The 13,268-nt window shown below is 37.2% G+C and overlaps 2 protein-coding genes across 2 annotated transcripts; both read left to right on the top strand.

Moving 5' to 3' along the window:
• The first annotated feature begins 7,567 nt into the window (after positions 1-7,567).
• Positions 7,568-9,423, top strand: LOC107732863 (bryoporin-like). Its single transcript, XM_016544282.1, has 3 exons — positions 7,568-7,725; positions 8,503-8,616; positions 8,952-9,423. Exons 2-3 carry the CDS (start codon positions 8,516-8,518, stop codon positions 9,376-9,378), a joined length of 528 nt encoding a protein of 175 aa, XP_016399768.1. The 5' UTR covers positions 7,568-7,725; positions 8,503-8,515; the 3' UTR covers positions 9,379-9,423.
• A 1,052-nt stretch (positions 9,424-10,475) lies between these two features.
• On the top strand, positions 10,476-12,691 carry LOC107732855 (DELTA-actitoxin-Afr1a-like). The gene is made up of 3 exons (XM_016544275.1): positions 10,476-10,572; positions 11,158-11,289; positions 11,772-12,691. Exons 2-3 carry the CDS (start codon positions 11,186-11,188, stop codon positions 12,220-12,222), a joined length of 555 nt encoding a protein of 184 aa, XP_016399761.1. The 5' UTR covers positions 10,476-10,572; positions 11,158-11,185; the 3' UTR covers positions 12,223-12,691.
• Positions 12,692-13,268: the final 577 nt, after the last annotated feature.

The raw sequence follows: 13,268 nt of genomic DNA, 5'->3' as shown, positions 1-13,268 counted from the left end.
TATATATATATATACTGTATATATATATATATATGTATATATATACATACACATATACATATACACACACTAAAAACTGGTGTAATTAGTAAATTTCACAGTTACTTACAAAGAAATGGCAGGTGTAGGAAAGTAACGTTGAATTAAAAGATATAAAGTAGAAAAACTGAAATAGTATTTTCTTGTAAAATGTTCTCCAATAATCTATTTACAACTTTGAAACATAATTATTAATGTCGTATTGCTGTAGTACTGTTGTAAATTCAGCTTTGCCATTACGGGAATAAATTACATATTTAAATGTATTCAAACACAAAACAGTTCTTTTGAACTGTAGTAATATTTCACAATATTACTGTTTTTATTGTATTTTGGATAGGGTATGTAAATGAATACACAACTGTGTATAATGGAACACAAAGATGGGCAGTCTCATGTGTCCCTCTTCTCACATACACACACAGGACTCATGTACAGTGACAGAGACAGAGTAAAAAGCTGTGTGGTGGCCTTTTAAAGTGTCAGCTGATGATTTAGGATCAGTCTGAGGAAAGGAAAGGACACTGCTCTCTTTAAGGCCACGGCCTGTCACACCACACACTTTCACTCTGCTGAGACACACACTCTCACACTCCGCAGAGATATGCGTACTCCTAAACACTTGCACACACTGCGATGGGAGCGACAGGCGAGAAAGAGTGGGAACAGGGGGCAAAAATCCATAATCAGACTCACACTGGTCTGTTTGTGCCTTCGCTCCGCATTCATCTGCAGTCAAAAGAGAACTGTCATACCTTTGATCCCCTCGTCCATTGAGCACAACGCTTAATTGCACTGGTGGGAGTGGGAGGAATCGAATAAAATGTGCACGTACGAACACAAACGTGGGCGTTCATGCCCTCGGTCGATACCGGGATGACGCATGCGCATGTTGGAGATGAGGGGTGACAAGACAGGACGGCAATAAGACTTATAATTGATTCTAAGCCACTCAGGATCTCAGAAGTCAAATATAGAACATGTGCACACACAACTTACTTAGTAATCACCACACACACACACACACACACCTGTCATGAATTCCCAATAGAATACCTGGCCTCCTATTGAATGGCTGTGTGTTTACAAAGAAAGGTTTTCCATTGGTTTTCTGATCATTGGGATTATTTTTCTTATAAAGGAGGGATGAGAGGATATGTCTGTGGAGGAAAAGCAAGAGAGTGAATCAGGGATGATGGAGCAGAGAGGCATGAGAGAACATATAAGGTAAGGAAATGTCCCATGTATGCACGCTAACTGGAGTGCAAGACAAGAAAGTATTGATTTATCTTCCTCTCTTCACTTTCCTTTCTGTCTCCTTTCACTCAACACTTTTTTTTTCTCATTATGGTTTTCTAACAATTCTGTCATCATTTACTGATGCTCATTCAGTCTTCATACTGCAGGAGGTGACTAAAATGGTCACACATGCAACACTGGTGACAGTCTGGAAAATGTTTGCTGAACAAAGCACAAGCCATGTGAAAAAATAACAAAAGGGCCTCAGATAACCACACCTATGATGATCTATACTTTTTTTTTTTTTTTTTTATTGTTAGTCATCACCACCAATTACCATCTGTCATGTGACTTTTGCTCAGGAAGTTTTGTGTCACATTTTGTGTTGTGTAACCTTTTGCTCTCTTTCTTCAAAAAAAAAAGCTCTTAAGCAGCAACCACTCTCATGAATTATAAGTTATGTTATTGTACCCAAGGTAATATTTCCTTAAATCATGTAACATCGCTTGAGAACCACAGTATATAAATGTGTCTACCTTTAATAAACTTTGAAGATTCTGAGGACACCGTCCCTGTGTGGAGTTCTTCCCGTGATCAAGAGAAAACAAAATCGAACCCTCTTCTTTGTAGTGAATCAGTCAAAAACGATTCTTGAAATCAAACAATTGAAATCTAAAGCAATTTAAATCAAACTCACTCATTCAGTGAATCATTAAAAGCTGTTGCTGAGTTCTCAACTGACTCTCTTACTAAACCGTGAGTCATTTTTCAGTTCAAAATAAATGGGGACCATTACTGTAAATAGGCTTCAGGTTAAGAGACATCAGACTGTATACTTGTTGTTGATATGACACCGTATAATTAAATATAGGCTACATATTCACAAAAGTTTTCCTAATAAATTAATGGTAACACTTTACAATAAGGTTCATTATTTAACTAATTTAGTTAACATGAACTAAGAATGAACAATACTTCTACAGCATTTATTAATCTTAGTTAATGTTAATTTCAGCATTTACTAATACATTATTACAATTAAAAGTTGTGTTTGTTAACATTAGTTAATGCACTGTGAATTAACATGAACAAACAGTGAACAACTGTATTTCATTAACTAACATTAACAAATATGAATAAATACTGTAATAAATGTATTGTTCATTGTTTGTTCATGTTAGTTAACACATTAACACTGACTAATGGAACCCTATTGTAAAGTGTTACCAAATTAATAATGGTGTTCTGAAATATTAAAATATGTTACCCAAAAATATTATTGATTGTTGTTTAGCATATGAGGTCCAGTTGTAATATTGAATTGAATACTTTTCAAAGGCTGAAAAAATATTGTTATAAAATACATAGTAATACTAATAGTACAAATTTATATAAATAAAATATCATTATTGAGTGATTCTGTAATTTGTCAAGTAAACAAAATGATTTAACTCCTAATTTTTATTTTAATACAAAAAGAGATATTTAGCAGAATGTCCAAACTTATACATTGAATGTGTATAGACCAGTGACAGCTGACACTTTTATTGTATGGAAAAGAGCAGCTTGGACGTTCTGCTAAATAGCTCTTTTGTGTTCCAAGAAACAATGAGGGTGAGAAAATTATGACAATTTATTTCATTTTTGATTGAACTATTCCTTTAAGCAAAGTTTCAGTGTTTACTTTATAAATGCTGTAGAGGACAGCATAATAGCCACGGTAACACAAAGGAACTGTCCTCCTGACAAACCAAGAGGAGCAACACTGACAGAAGAACAAAAGGAAGAGACGAATAGGAGGGAAACAATGGTATGATAACTGCACTGGCTTTAAAGAATAGAGACACTAGAGCCAATTTTGGGGGAGCAATCAGAGGTAGCTGAACCAAAACATGACAGAATCTTACAGAAAGAGAGAATAAGACAAACAGGAACGGTAAAAGACATTTTTAAAGATAAATGGAATGAGGGAGATAGGGACTTGTGGAACCATAGACAAAAAAAAAAGAAAAAGAAAAGAAAAGAAAGACAGAGAAAGGAAAAAGACAATTGTCCCAAATATGACAACTAAACTACATAAACAGCAAACATGAGCAAGCGTGATTGTAGCACAGAAGGAAGAAAGAAAGAAAGAAAGAAAGAAAGAAAGAAAGAAAGAAAGAAAAAAAAAAGAAAGAAAGAAAAAGAAAGAAAGACTTGTGGAGTGGCTGTCACTTCATGAGGCAGAATACAAAACGAAAAATGTTTTTTGGAAAAATTAGCATTTTACTGAATTAAACTGATACATTTCTGAAGCAATAGATACCACAAGAGATATAAATGTTTAATTCTAGAACTAATAAAAAATTAAGATATATTGAAATCACACACGCAACCTCACATCATAATTCTCTGTGCATATTTGACAAATACTTAACCTTTTTATCAATTTTCCAGTTTGGTTTATTCAGATGAATTACTCAACTTTAACCCCTTTCAATTATTTATTTATTTATTAATTAAATATTTTAAATTCACATGATGAAACATTACAATTTTCCCACTCTCGACAGGATCTAAACTAGTTTGACCAAAAATTGTAAGTTCTTGACTATCCAATAAAATCCTGCATACCTTCAAGGACAGCACTATTTCTCAGGCTTCTGTCTGTTTGACAAGTGAGTTTAAATAATTCCTGCAGGTAGCAGTCTCACTCTTGCTACCTGAAGAGGACGCAAATGTATTCATGTCGCACTCCACCCTATCGATTCTACAGCATTTATTAATCTTAGTTAATGCAGAGGAATTAAAGGGCACACCGCACAAATCATCATTAAATAAAAGATAAATATTCACACGTTCCCAGCCCCAGACCCTCACTGAATCTCTGGAAATGCTCTTTATCTCAGCTAATTTGAATATGGGGATGCAGTAACATGCCCAGTCAAATTAAAAAGAAAGAAAGAAAGAAAGAAAGAAAGAAAGAGAAAAAAAAAGAAAGAAAGAAAAAGAAAGAAAGACTTGTGGAGTGGCTGTCACTTCATGAGGCAGAATACAAAACGAAAAATGTTTTTTGGAAAAATTAGCATTTTACTGAATTAAACTGATACATTTCTGAAGCAATAGATACCACAAGAGATATAAATGTTTAATTCTAGAACTAATAAAAAATTAAGATATATTGAAATCACACACGCAACCTCACATCATAATTCTCTGTGCATATTTGACAAATACTTAACCTTTTTATCAATTTTCCAGTTTGGTTTATTCAGATGAATTACTCAACTTTAACCCCTTTCAATTATTTATTTATTTATTAATTAAATATTTTAAATTCACATGATGAAACATTACAATTTTCCCACTCTCGACAGGATCTAAACTAGTTTGACCAAAAATTGTAAGTTCTTGACTATCCAATAAAATCCTGCATACCTTCAAGGACAGCACTATTTCTCAGGCTTCTGTCTGTTTGACAAGTGAGTTTAAATAATTCCTGCAGGTAGCAGTCTCACTCTTGCTACCTGAAGAGGACGCAAATGTATTCATGTCGCACTCCACCCTATCGATTCTACAGCATTTATTAATCTTAGTTAATGCAGAGGAATTAAAGGGCACACCGCACAAATCATCATTAAATAAAAGATAAATATTCACACGTTCCCAGCCCCAGGCCCTCACTGAATCTCTGGAAATGCTCTTTATCTCAGCTAATTTGAATATGGGGATGCGGTAACATGCCCAGTCAAATTAAAGCATCAGAGATACACGACACACACAAAATATGCACCTCAAGTGCTCTCAAAATGAGATTAATGCCTGTGATTTGGTCATTGTGGAGAATAAACAGAAAAACATTAGTCGGGCGTGAAACAACAAATACGTAGCTTGAGCACCTGTCCTTTTTTCTCATCCCCGCATCACTGTCTTTTTTCTCCCTCATTCGCCTCTCACCTGCGGAGTGGCAGCATATATAATCCCTCCGTAATGGACGTTTAATATTTTCCCGTTTGGTGTAATCACTTAAAGGGCATCTGACAGCCTATTCATCACAAAGTGAGCGTGCGGAACCTCCCGCCCCCCTTAACAATCAATCAACCGGCAACTCCAACCCCCCTACACACACACACACACACACCTCAGCCTGACTGTGTGTAATCACTTCTGTTTGCATAACCACCCACCACACACTTTCACACAAACCCAAGAACGATAGCTATTAGTCCATCATCTGAAAGGCCCTACCTGTGAATAGCTCCATAGGCTCCAGGGATTAATCTTTAGCCCTTCAGACACATGGCAGCTCTATGCATTTAGAGAGCCTCCATTGGCTCAGGTAATGGGATGTGGACTTTACACTGAAATACATCTAATCATAAGGTTAGCTTTTGATTTCCTTTGAAAAGATTCAGCCGATGCTGAATTACCTCGGCTGGTGGAGAGAATGTGAATCAAGCATTTTATTGGATACTTGATTACTCTAAAGACAGGAAAAATAAATCAATGGCTTATAGGGACTACTATGAAGCAGCATTTATAAACAGATTGATTCATTATAATTCATACTAACACATTTAAATATACTCATCTTTAAATGTACTTTTAGCAAAGCTTAAAACCAAAAATGAAAATTCTGTCATCATGTACTCACCCTCATGTCATTTCAAACCTGTATGACTTTCTTTCTTCTACAGAACATGAATGAGGGTGAGTAAATGGGGAAGTCGTGGCCTAGTGGTTAGAGAGTCGGACTCGTAACCCAAGGTTGCGGGTTCGAGTCTCGTACCGGCAGGGATTGTGGGGGGGGGAGTGAATGTACAGTGCTCTCTTCCACCTTCAATACCACGACTGAGGTGCCCTTGAGCAAGGCACCGAACCCCCAACTGCTCCCCGGGCGCCGCAGCAAAAAATGGCTGCCCACTGCTCCGGGTGTGTGTTCACGGTGGGTGTGTGTTCACTGCTGTGTGTGTGCACTTTGGATGGGATAAATGCAGAGCACTAATTCCGAGTATGGGTCACCATACTTGGCCACATGTCACGTCACTTTAATAGAAAGGGAATTGAGAGAATTTTCATTTTTGGGTGAACTATCCAGGTGGGGGGGGTGAATGTACAGCGCTCTCTCCCACCTTCAATACCACGACTGAGGTGCCCTTGAGCAAGGCACCGAACCCCCAACTGCTCCCCGGGCGCCGCAGCAAAAAATGGCTGCCCACTGCTCCGGGTGTGTGTTCACGGTGGGTGTGTGTTCACTGCTGTGTGTGTGCACTTTGGATGGGATAAATGCAGAGCACTAATTCATTTATGGTATGGGTCACCATACTTGGCCACATGTCACGTCACTTTAATAGAAAGGTCACTTTTTAAATTATTGAGAGAATTTTCATTTTTGGGTGAACTATCCCTTTAAAGAAAAACATAGCATAGCTCACTTAGCATTTGTTTTAAAATATATGCATAATTAATTTCATCAAACTGAAAAAAAAGCATGTAAAATGTTTCTTAGATTAAGGATTTCATAATTAGAAGAGGATTAATGGGGTGAATAGGTGTATATTTGCTGCCCCCTGTAGGAAAATGAATAAGGGCCCTGAACTTTCAGTCAGATGTGGGAGAATTCCTGAATACATTTCTGCACATTCCTACCAAGTCTCTAGGTGTGAGTGAGTTTTGAAAAGTGTGCTGGAATGAAGGGGAAATGCCTGTACATGCAGAGGGACTCATCAGTTTTGTCAGCGCTAAGGGAGTGACTGTGTGCTTTCGCTCTCTTGCTTCATCGGACCATGACATGTTCAATCACACACTGTCACTCTTAGGAGAGAGACACTCTAACATGCTTTGATAAGATGTACTTTAGTGCAAATAATACACAAGTGTGCTATAATCTCCTAGTGCCCTTACATTGTTTTTAAGTCCTCTCTTATTGCGTATCACTTTTCACAAAGGTTTTGGGCGTTGGTGGATTTGGTACTATTCATCATTCATTTTAAGTTCAATATTTGCACTGTAACCAACAAGGCATTTCATTATGTCATTTTTTCGTTAGCACTGCATCGATAATCTACCTACTAAAATATGAATAGTTACAGAATTAGTCAGTAATTTTTTTGTTGTTTTTGTTACAAAATGCCTCTTGTCATGATGGAGTTTTCCTGGCATTTTTATTGGCTGTGTGCCCATGAATTCTCTAAATGGAGCTATGTGATTGAAGATTTATGAAAGCAGTTAGTCAGTCTAACTGCGTCAACTCCCATCAAACTCTCCCACAAATGTTTCTGCCGTTTTTTTCCCCCTTCCTGTCAGCATTGGAGGGGAAAGAAGGGGACACGCCTGTGTTTGTCAAACAGGTGTTTGTGTGTCTACGAGTGTTTCTGTCATTCACCCACCACTTTGTTCATCTACGCTGAAACAGAGGAGCAGCAAACCCACAATTCTCTCAGCAGCAGCAACCTCTCTTACTAGCAGGAAACTGTCAGGTATTTATTAACCAGTTTGTGATAAGTTCCATGTGTGCGCTGTAAAAACAAAAGGTAAAAAAAGCCTTTATCTTAAATACAGAAATGAGCATTAACCCTTAATTCATCTGCACTGTAACGATGGTAAAAAGTCTCGTTGCTTGTGTCTGCTGGTGCATGTCATGATCCTCAGCTCACTGCATCACTGTTTGTCTCTGCTAACAGTTCAGTTCTCTGAGCCATATGGAGCCTGCAAGTGGCTATCCATATTCTGACATGCTGTCAGGCCTGTTATTTGAGATCTTTTAGCGACTGTGCTAAAACTGTAGAAAACACTCATCTGTCTACCTGCTGTCACATTTAGCGGCTAGTTTCTGAGAAGACGACAGATTAGGCTTTGCCTGGATTTGTGTGTAAATGTTGAGCTGCATGTTAATCAAATTTATTTGATTCAAATGCTGTAGTGTTTGCTATACAATTAATTTGCTTTAAAAGAATAATTATGTAGCAGAATATCCAAGTTGCATTTTTTAAATACAATGTAAGTGAATAGAGACAACAGCCAGTCCCCATCCACTTTCAATGTATATGTATACACACGTATATATATATATATGTATATGTATAGTACATATATATAGACACACATTTTTACATATAACAGATATATATACATATTTTTTACATGAACTGTCCCTTTAGTACTTTGCTGAATGCAATTTTCTTTTCAAAACATTTTTTCCAGTCTTTTCTTAAAATATGTTTTTCTCTTTCATGACCCCCACAGAAGCAGTGCCAACATGCAGAACGCAGAAGCCGTGTCAGCAACTATAAACACTAATAGGAACTGTACAGTGGAGATCAACAATGTTAGCAGCATTTACTGCCTTATCAATCCAAAGTAAGGGGAAAGTCATGCCTTCACTTGCAATTGTTTAAATTAAGTTACTGACAAAATCTCTTTAGCGAGTGATAAATCAGGAAAACTCTTTAAAAATGCAATTAAAAATGAAGAGTAGTGACTTTAAGAATTGAATTGTGTTCAGTTGTACACTGTAATTGGTTCAATTATTTTGATAAGTTAAAGTAATGAAAAAAACACGTTACTATGACTTATAGATCACATCATTTTTTACAGTGTAGGGCAAATCCCTTTCATTTACTCTCTGTTATGTATTGTAAATGTACATATCTATAAAATATTATTGACCAATGTTAACTATAAACCTCTCTCAGAGTGTACATGTCCAGTGGGTTCAGTTACCATCCACTCCAACCCACCATCCGCACCGCCAAGACCGAGGTTTGCTCATTCACTAAGGATGACAACACTGCCACCGGGGCTGTGGGCATCTTGACCTATGACCTCTTCCACATGCAGAACCGTATGTGCACTGAGCGCATGGCCGTTCTGTTCTCTGTCCCCTTCGACTGCCACCTCTACAAGAACGTGATGGGCATTGGGTTGTTTGAGAGCAGCCGTGGATGTGACAAGGCCCTGTACAAGCACATGTATGAGGGGAAGGACTTCAGTCAGTTCACCCGTGCAGATGCAGGGGGATCTGGAATCATCCACAGAGGAAAGAAAATAGACTTAAGGGCCACCATGTCTACTGTGGGCAAGGCTATTATTAAGCTAGAGGTCTATGATAAGATGGGCTAAATAATAAACAAATTTGATCATATGCTTATTAAATGTCATCATTTAATAAGTCATCATGCACATGCTATTGTGCTTTCAAATGTTGATGTCACTTTTTTATGTCTGTATTAATACCTGCATTTATGCTGCCCAATTTTCTGACTGTAAATTCTCAAATTGTGCCTAAATAAAAAAAGAAAAAGACTGTTTTGAATACTTATGTTTGCTTCTGTGTCTGCACTATAGTATATAATATAAAATGAGATGATAATTTGGCTGATGCTTCTATTTAAAGAGACTTATTGCATTCATAAATGATACATAATTAGTACACATTAATTAAATTCATAAATAAAATGTATAAAGTATAAATGTATGCACTCCCTGGGAATCAAACCCACGACCTTGTCATTGCTGTAGCGTCATGTTCTACAAGCTGCCCTTTGCTTTTCACATACATTTCTTATAGGAAACATCAAATAAATAACATAAAATTAAGCAATTTAAAACTATGAACCATAAACAAATGTTAACCTATCCTATCAAAATAAAGAATATATGTGTGTGTGTGTGTGTGTGTGTGTGTGTGTGTGTGTGTGTGTGTGCACACAAACTGTTGCCTATTTTTTTTCTATGAACAACTATTTTCCCCACTATGGTTCAAGCAGGAAATGAAGTGAGAATATTTCTAGACTCATTATTCAAAACATATTACAACTCAAACACTCCCATCCAAATCGTTTCAAAATACTATTATTACTGTACTAAACACAACAAAGACTAATTATAATTAATTATCAGGAAACCTCACCTAAAATGTATTCCTGTAAATGCTACCATACCTACTTGTTTGAATCTTGTTTAAAGCCCTTAAAAACAGAGTCATTTCTGAGACAGATCTGTACATGCCACGTCACTGTTCTGGTCTAACAAATCTAACGACTAGTTTTGGGTGTGGAACTGTTCCAAACATTTTCCCACCAATGTCAGTGATGCCTCTTAAGCTGTTATGTGTGTGCATCTCCATGTTTGTGTGTAAAGAGGGTGTACACTAAATTTGAGTAAGCATACTTTTTTTCGCATGTGGGTATGTACTGTTCTTGTTGCTGATCATGAAGACTGGGAAAGAGAGTCAAAGTAAAAACGCAGTGACTCTTTCGGAACGCACTGTTACTGAGCAACACACACACACATACACTCCGGAGTACCACAGAGGTAAGCCTTCATTCTCCTTGAGACGAAATATGCTTAATAATCATAACTTAATAATCAAAAATACATTCTAATGTATCCTTTTATTTCCATACTAAAATTATAACATTGCAAGGCAGTTTATTCAGTTATGGACAATTGGGCAACTCTATTTCACACTCTTTGTTTCCTTTAAAAGCAATGCATTATAAAATTGAAGACTGCTACAGTCACAATGCTTTTTGAAGTGGGGCATGCTCTTTACGTGTATATACTGTGACCCTGTTTATTCCCTAGATATCATTGACAACATTGACAATATGTGAACTTTAATCTAATGCTTCTATGTTTTATATTGAAGTGTATGCACATACACACACACCAGACAGTACAGAATCTTTTTCAGGAATAAAATACTGAATTCAAATACACCAGTTCAAACAGAGGACAATTAACTTGTGATAGCAAACTTTATATCAAAGAAAAAGAGAAAAGTTATTTTATTTTCACTGCAGTGTAAACAAAACTGCATTTCCACTTCTTTTTACTGTGAGGTACATACTTCTTTTCTCACACCATCCCTCTCCTCTCTACTTCTCTCCGTTTCAGCCATCAGTCAGATCTATCGTGCACCATCATGACTGAGTCTGCTGAGGCTGCCGCTGCCAACGTGAGCAGCAAGAGACATGCAACCATAGAGATCACCAACCTGACAAACAACTACTGCCTCCTCAACCCAAAGTGAGACTACAACCAGAAGCAAAACTAATGTTAAACCAAGCATTCAAAACTAAAACTTTGTCTCTAAACTTCTATATGTGTAACATGTACATATATATATTTAAGTAAAGGAGTATAAAATGCATTTAGGAAATTCTGTTACCATTTACTCACCCTAATGTCATTCCAAACCTGTATGACTTTCTTTCTTCTATGGAACATAAAAGACATTTTGAAAAATGCTTTAGTGTTTTTTTTCCATAAAATGTTTTGGACCCCATTTACTGTACTTTCATTTAATTTTATGGACAAAAAAACAATTATTCAAAATATCATAATTTGTGTTCCAATGAAGAAAGAAGGCATACTTGTTTGGAACAACATTACGGTGATTAAACGATAACAAAATTTGAACTTGGGGTGGTGAACTATCCATTTAAATGTGCATTTTGTGTAGCCGTAAATATGTGCATCTTTATGATTCATCCATATAAATCCCACAGGGTCTATCTTGAGAGTGGTGAAACCTCCAATCCACCTCAGCCCACAGTGCGCCCCCTCAAGACTGAAGTATGCACTTTCAGCAAGACCAGCGCTCAGGCCACTGGCAGCGTGGGGGTTATGACCTACGACCTGTTCGAGCGAAGCAGAAATGACTACACTGAGACCCTGGCCTTCATGTTTTCTGTCCCCTGGGACTACAATCTGTATAAGAATTGGTTTGCAGTAGGCATCTACCCGAAAGGAAAGGAGTGTGACCAGGCCCTTTATAAAGAAATGTACTATCAAAAGAACCCACAGGGCTTTGTGAGGGAGGAGGCTAATGGGTCAGGCATTAACTTTGAGGGGAAATTACTGGATATAAGGGCCACCATGTGTCCTTTAGGCAGGGCTATCATACAACTGGAGGTGTGGGACAAGCTGCTGTCTCCTTTGAGTCGGCAGGTTTGCTAAACATAAACCAGCAGCCATTTTACTGAATCAAAATAATATAGTAACTTTTTGACATGCCCTTATGTTATCACCTGTATCAAAAATGTTTGCCTCTACATTTACCAATGCAATAAATCTAGCATTGTTTCTTTTTTAGCTTCCTAGCCAGCTCTTTATGGTAATTTGAACTCCGTAAAATGATCTGAGTGTGGTTCAACTGGATCTAATACCTCTGTAATATCCCACACTTTAAACTGTTTGCTTTTCTGTCAGAAGAACGTCTCAGATGTGTGTTTACAGTCTGCTCATGCTTCCTGCAGGCTAAATCCGCTCTCATATCAGGCAGCCATTGTATTGTTATTCAGTCAAACCATCTTCTTGGTGATTTTTTTTTTACTCCCTCATCAAGGCAGAGATCCCTGTGAACAATACACACTGTCTGTACTGACTGCCACTGCTGAGGTATTTTCAAATAAATATTTATCTGCAATTTCGTAGTAATACCTTTGCCTTTTTACTGAGCCTGAAGGCTTGGTGCTGTATGTATTGATGAATTCAAAATCTCAAATGAGTGCCGAGGCTGTTTGCCGTAAGCTGGAAATGGTCTTGTGTAAATATTTTGTAATATGTATTTGGAAATTCCTAATGCCTGAAGAGGGCAGCTGAACCATGGGAACCGAAAGACAGAGACGAAGATATAAAGAATGAATCACAGCATCAAAGAAGTGGGAGAGCATGTTTTACATCTTTAAACTCCTCTTGTCCTGAATAACTCCTTCAGCAGGCGCTGAATGATGTCTCTCCAGCTTATTCAATACTCACAATTCAGACACATCAATGCTAATTTATCGGTAAGAAATGGAGCTGTAATTGGAAAACTAAAGGTTTTACAATAATCTATTACTACCTGCTCAAATCTGGAGGGGACCAATATATCATTTAACACAATAGTAAACCAGTCATCAAGGTCAAAGAGCAACATTTGTAGAGAGCACGCCTCAGAAGACTGCAGCACTATTACCAAAATAAAAACCAGTCTGTTCTAAAATCTTAATTCAATGGACTGA

This window comes from Sinocyclocheilus rhinocerous, unplaced genomic scaffold (genome assembly GCF_001515625.1).
Source record: "Sinocyclocheilus rhinocerous isolate Xijiao unplaced genomic scaffold, SAMN03320098_v1.1 scaffold220, whole genome shotgun sequence".
NCBI lineage: Eukaryota > Metazoa > Chordata > Actinopteri > Cypriniformes > Cyprinidae > Sinocyclocheilus > Sinocyclocheilus rhinocerous.
This window is presented reverse-complemented; position numbering and strand designations above follow the sequence as displayed.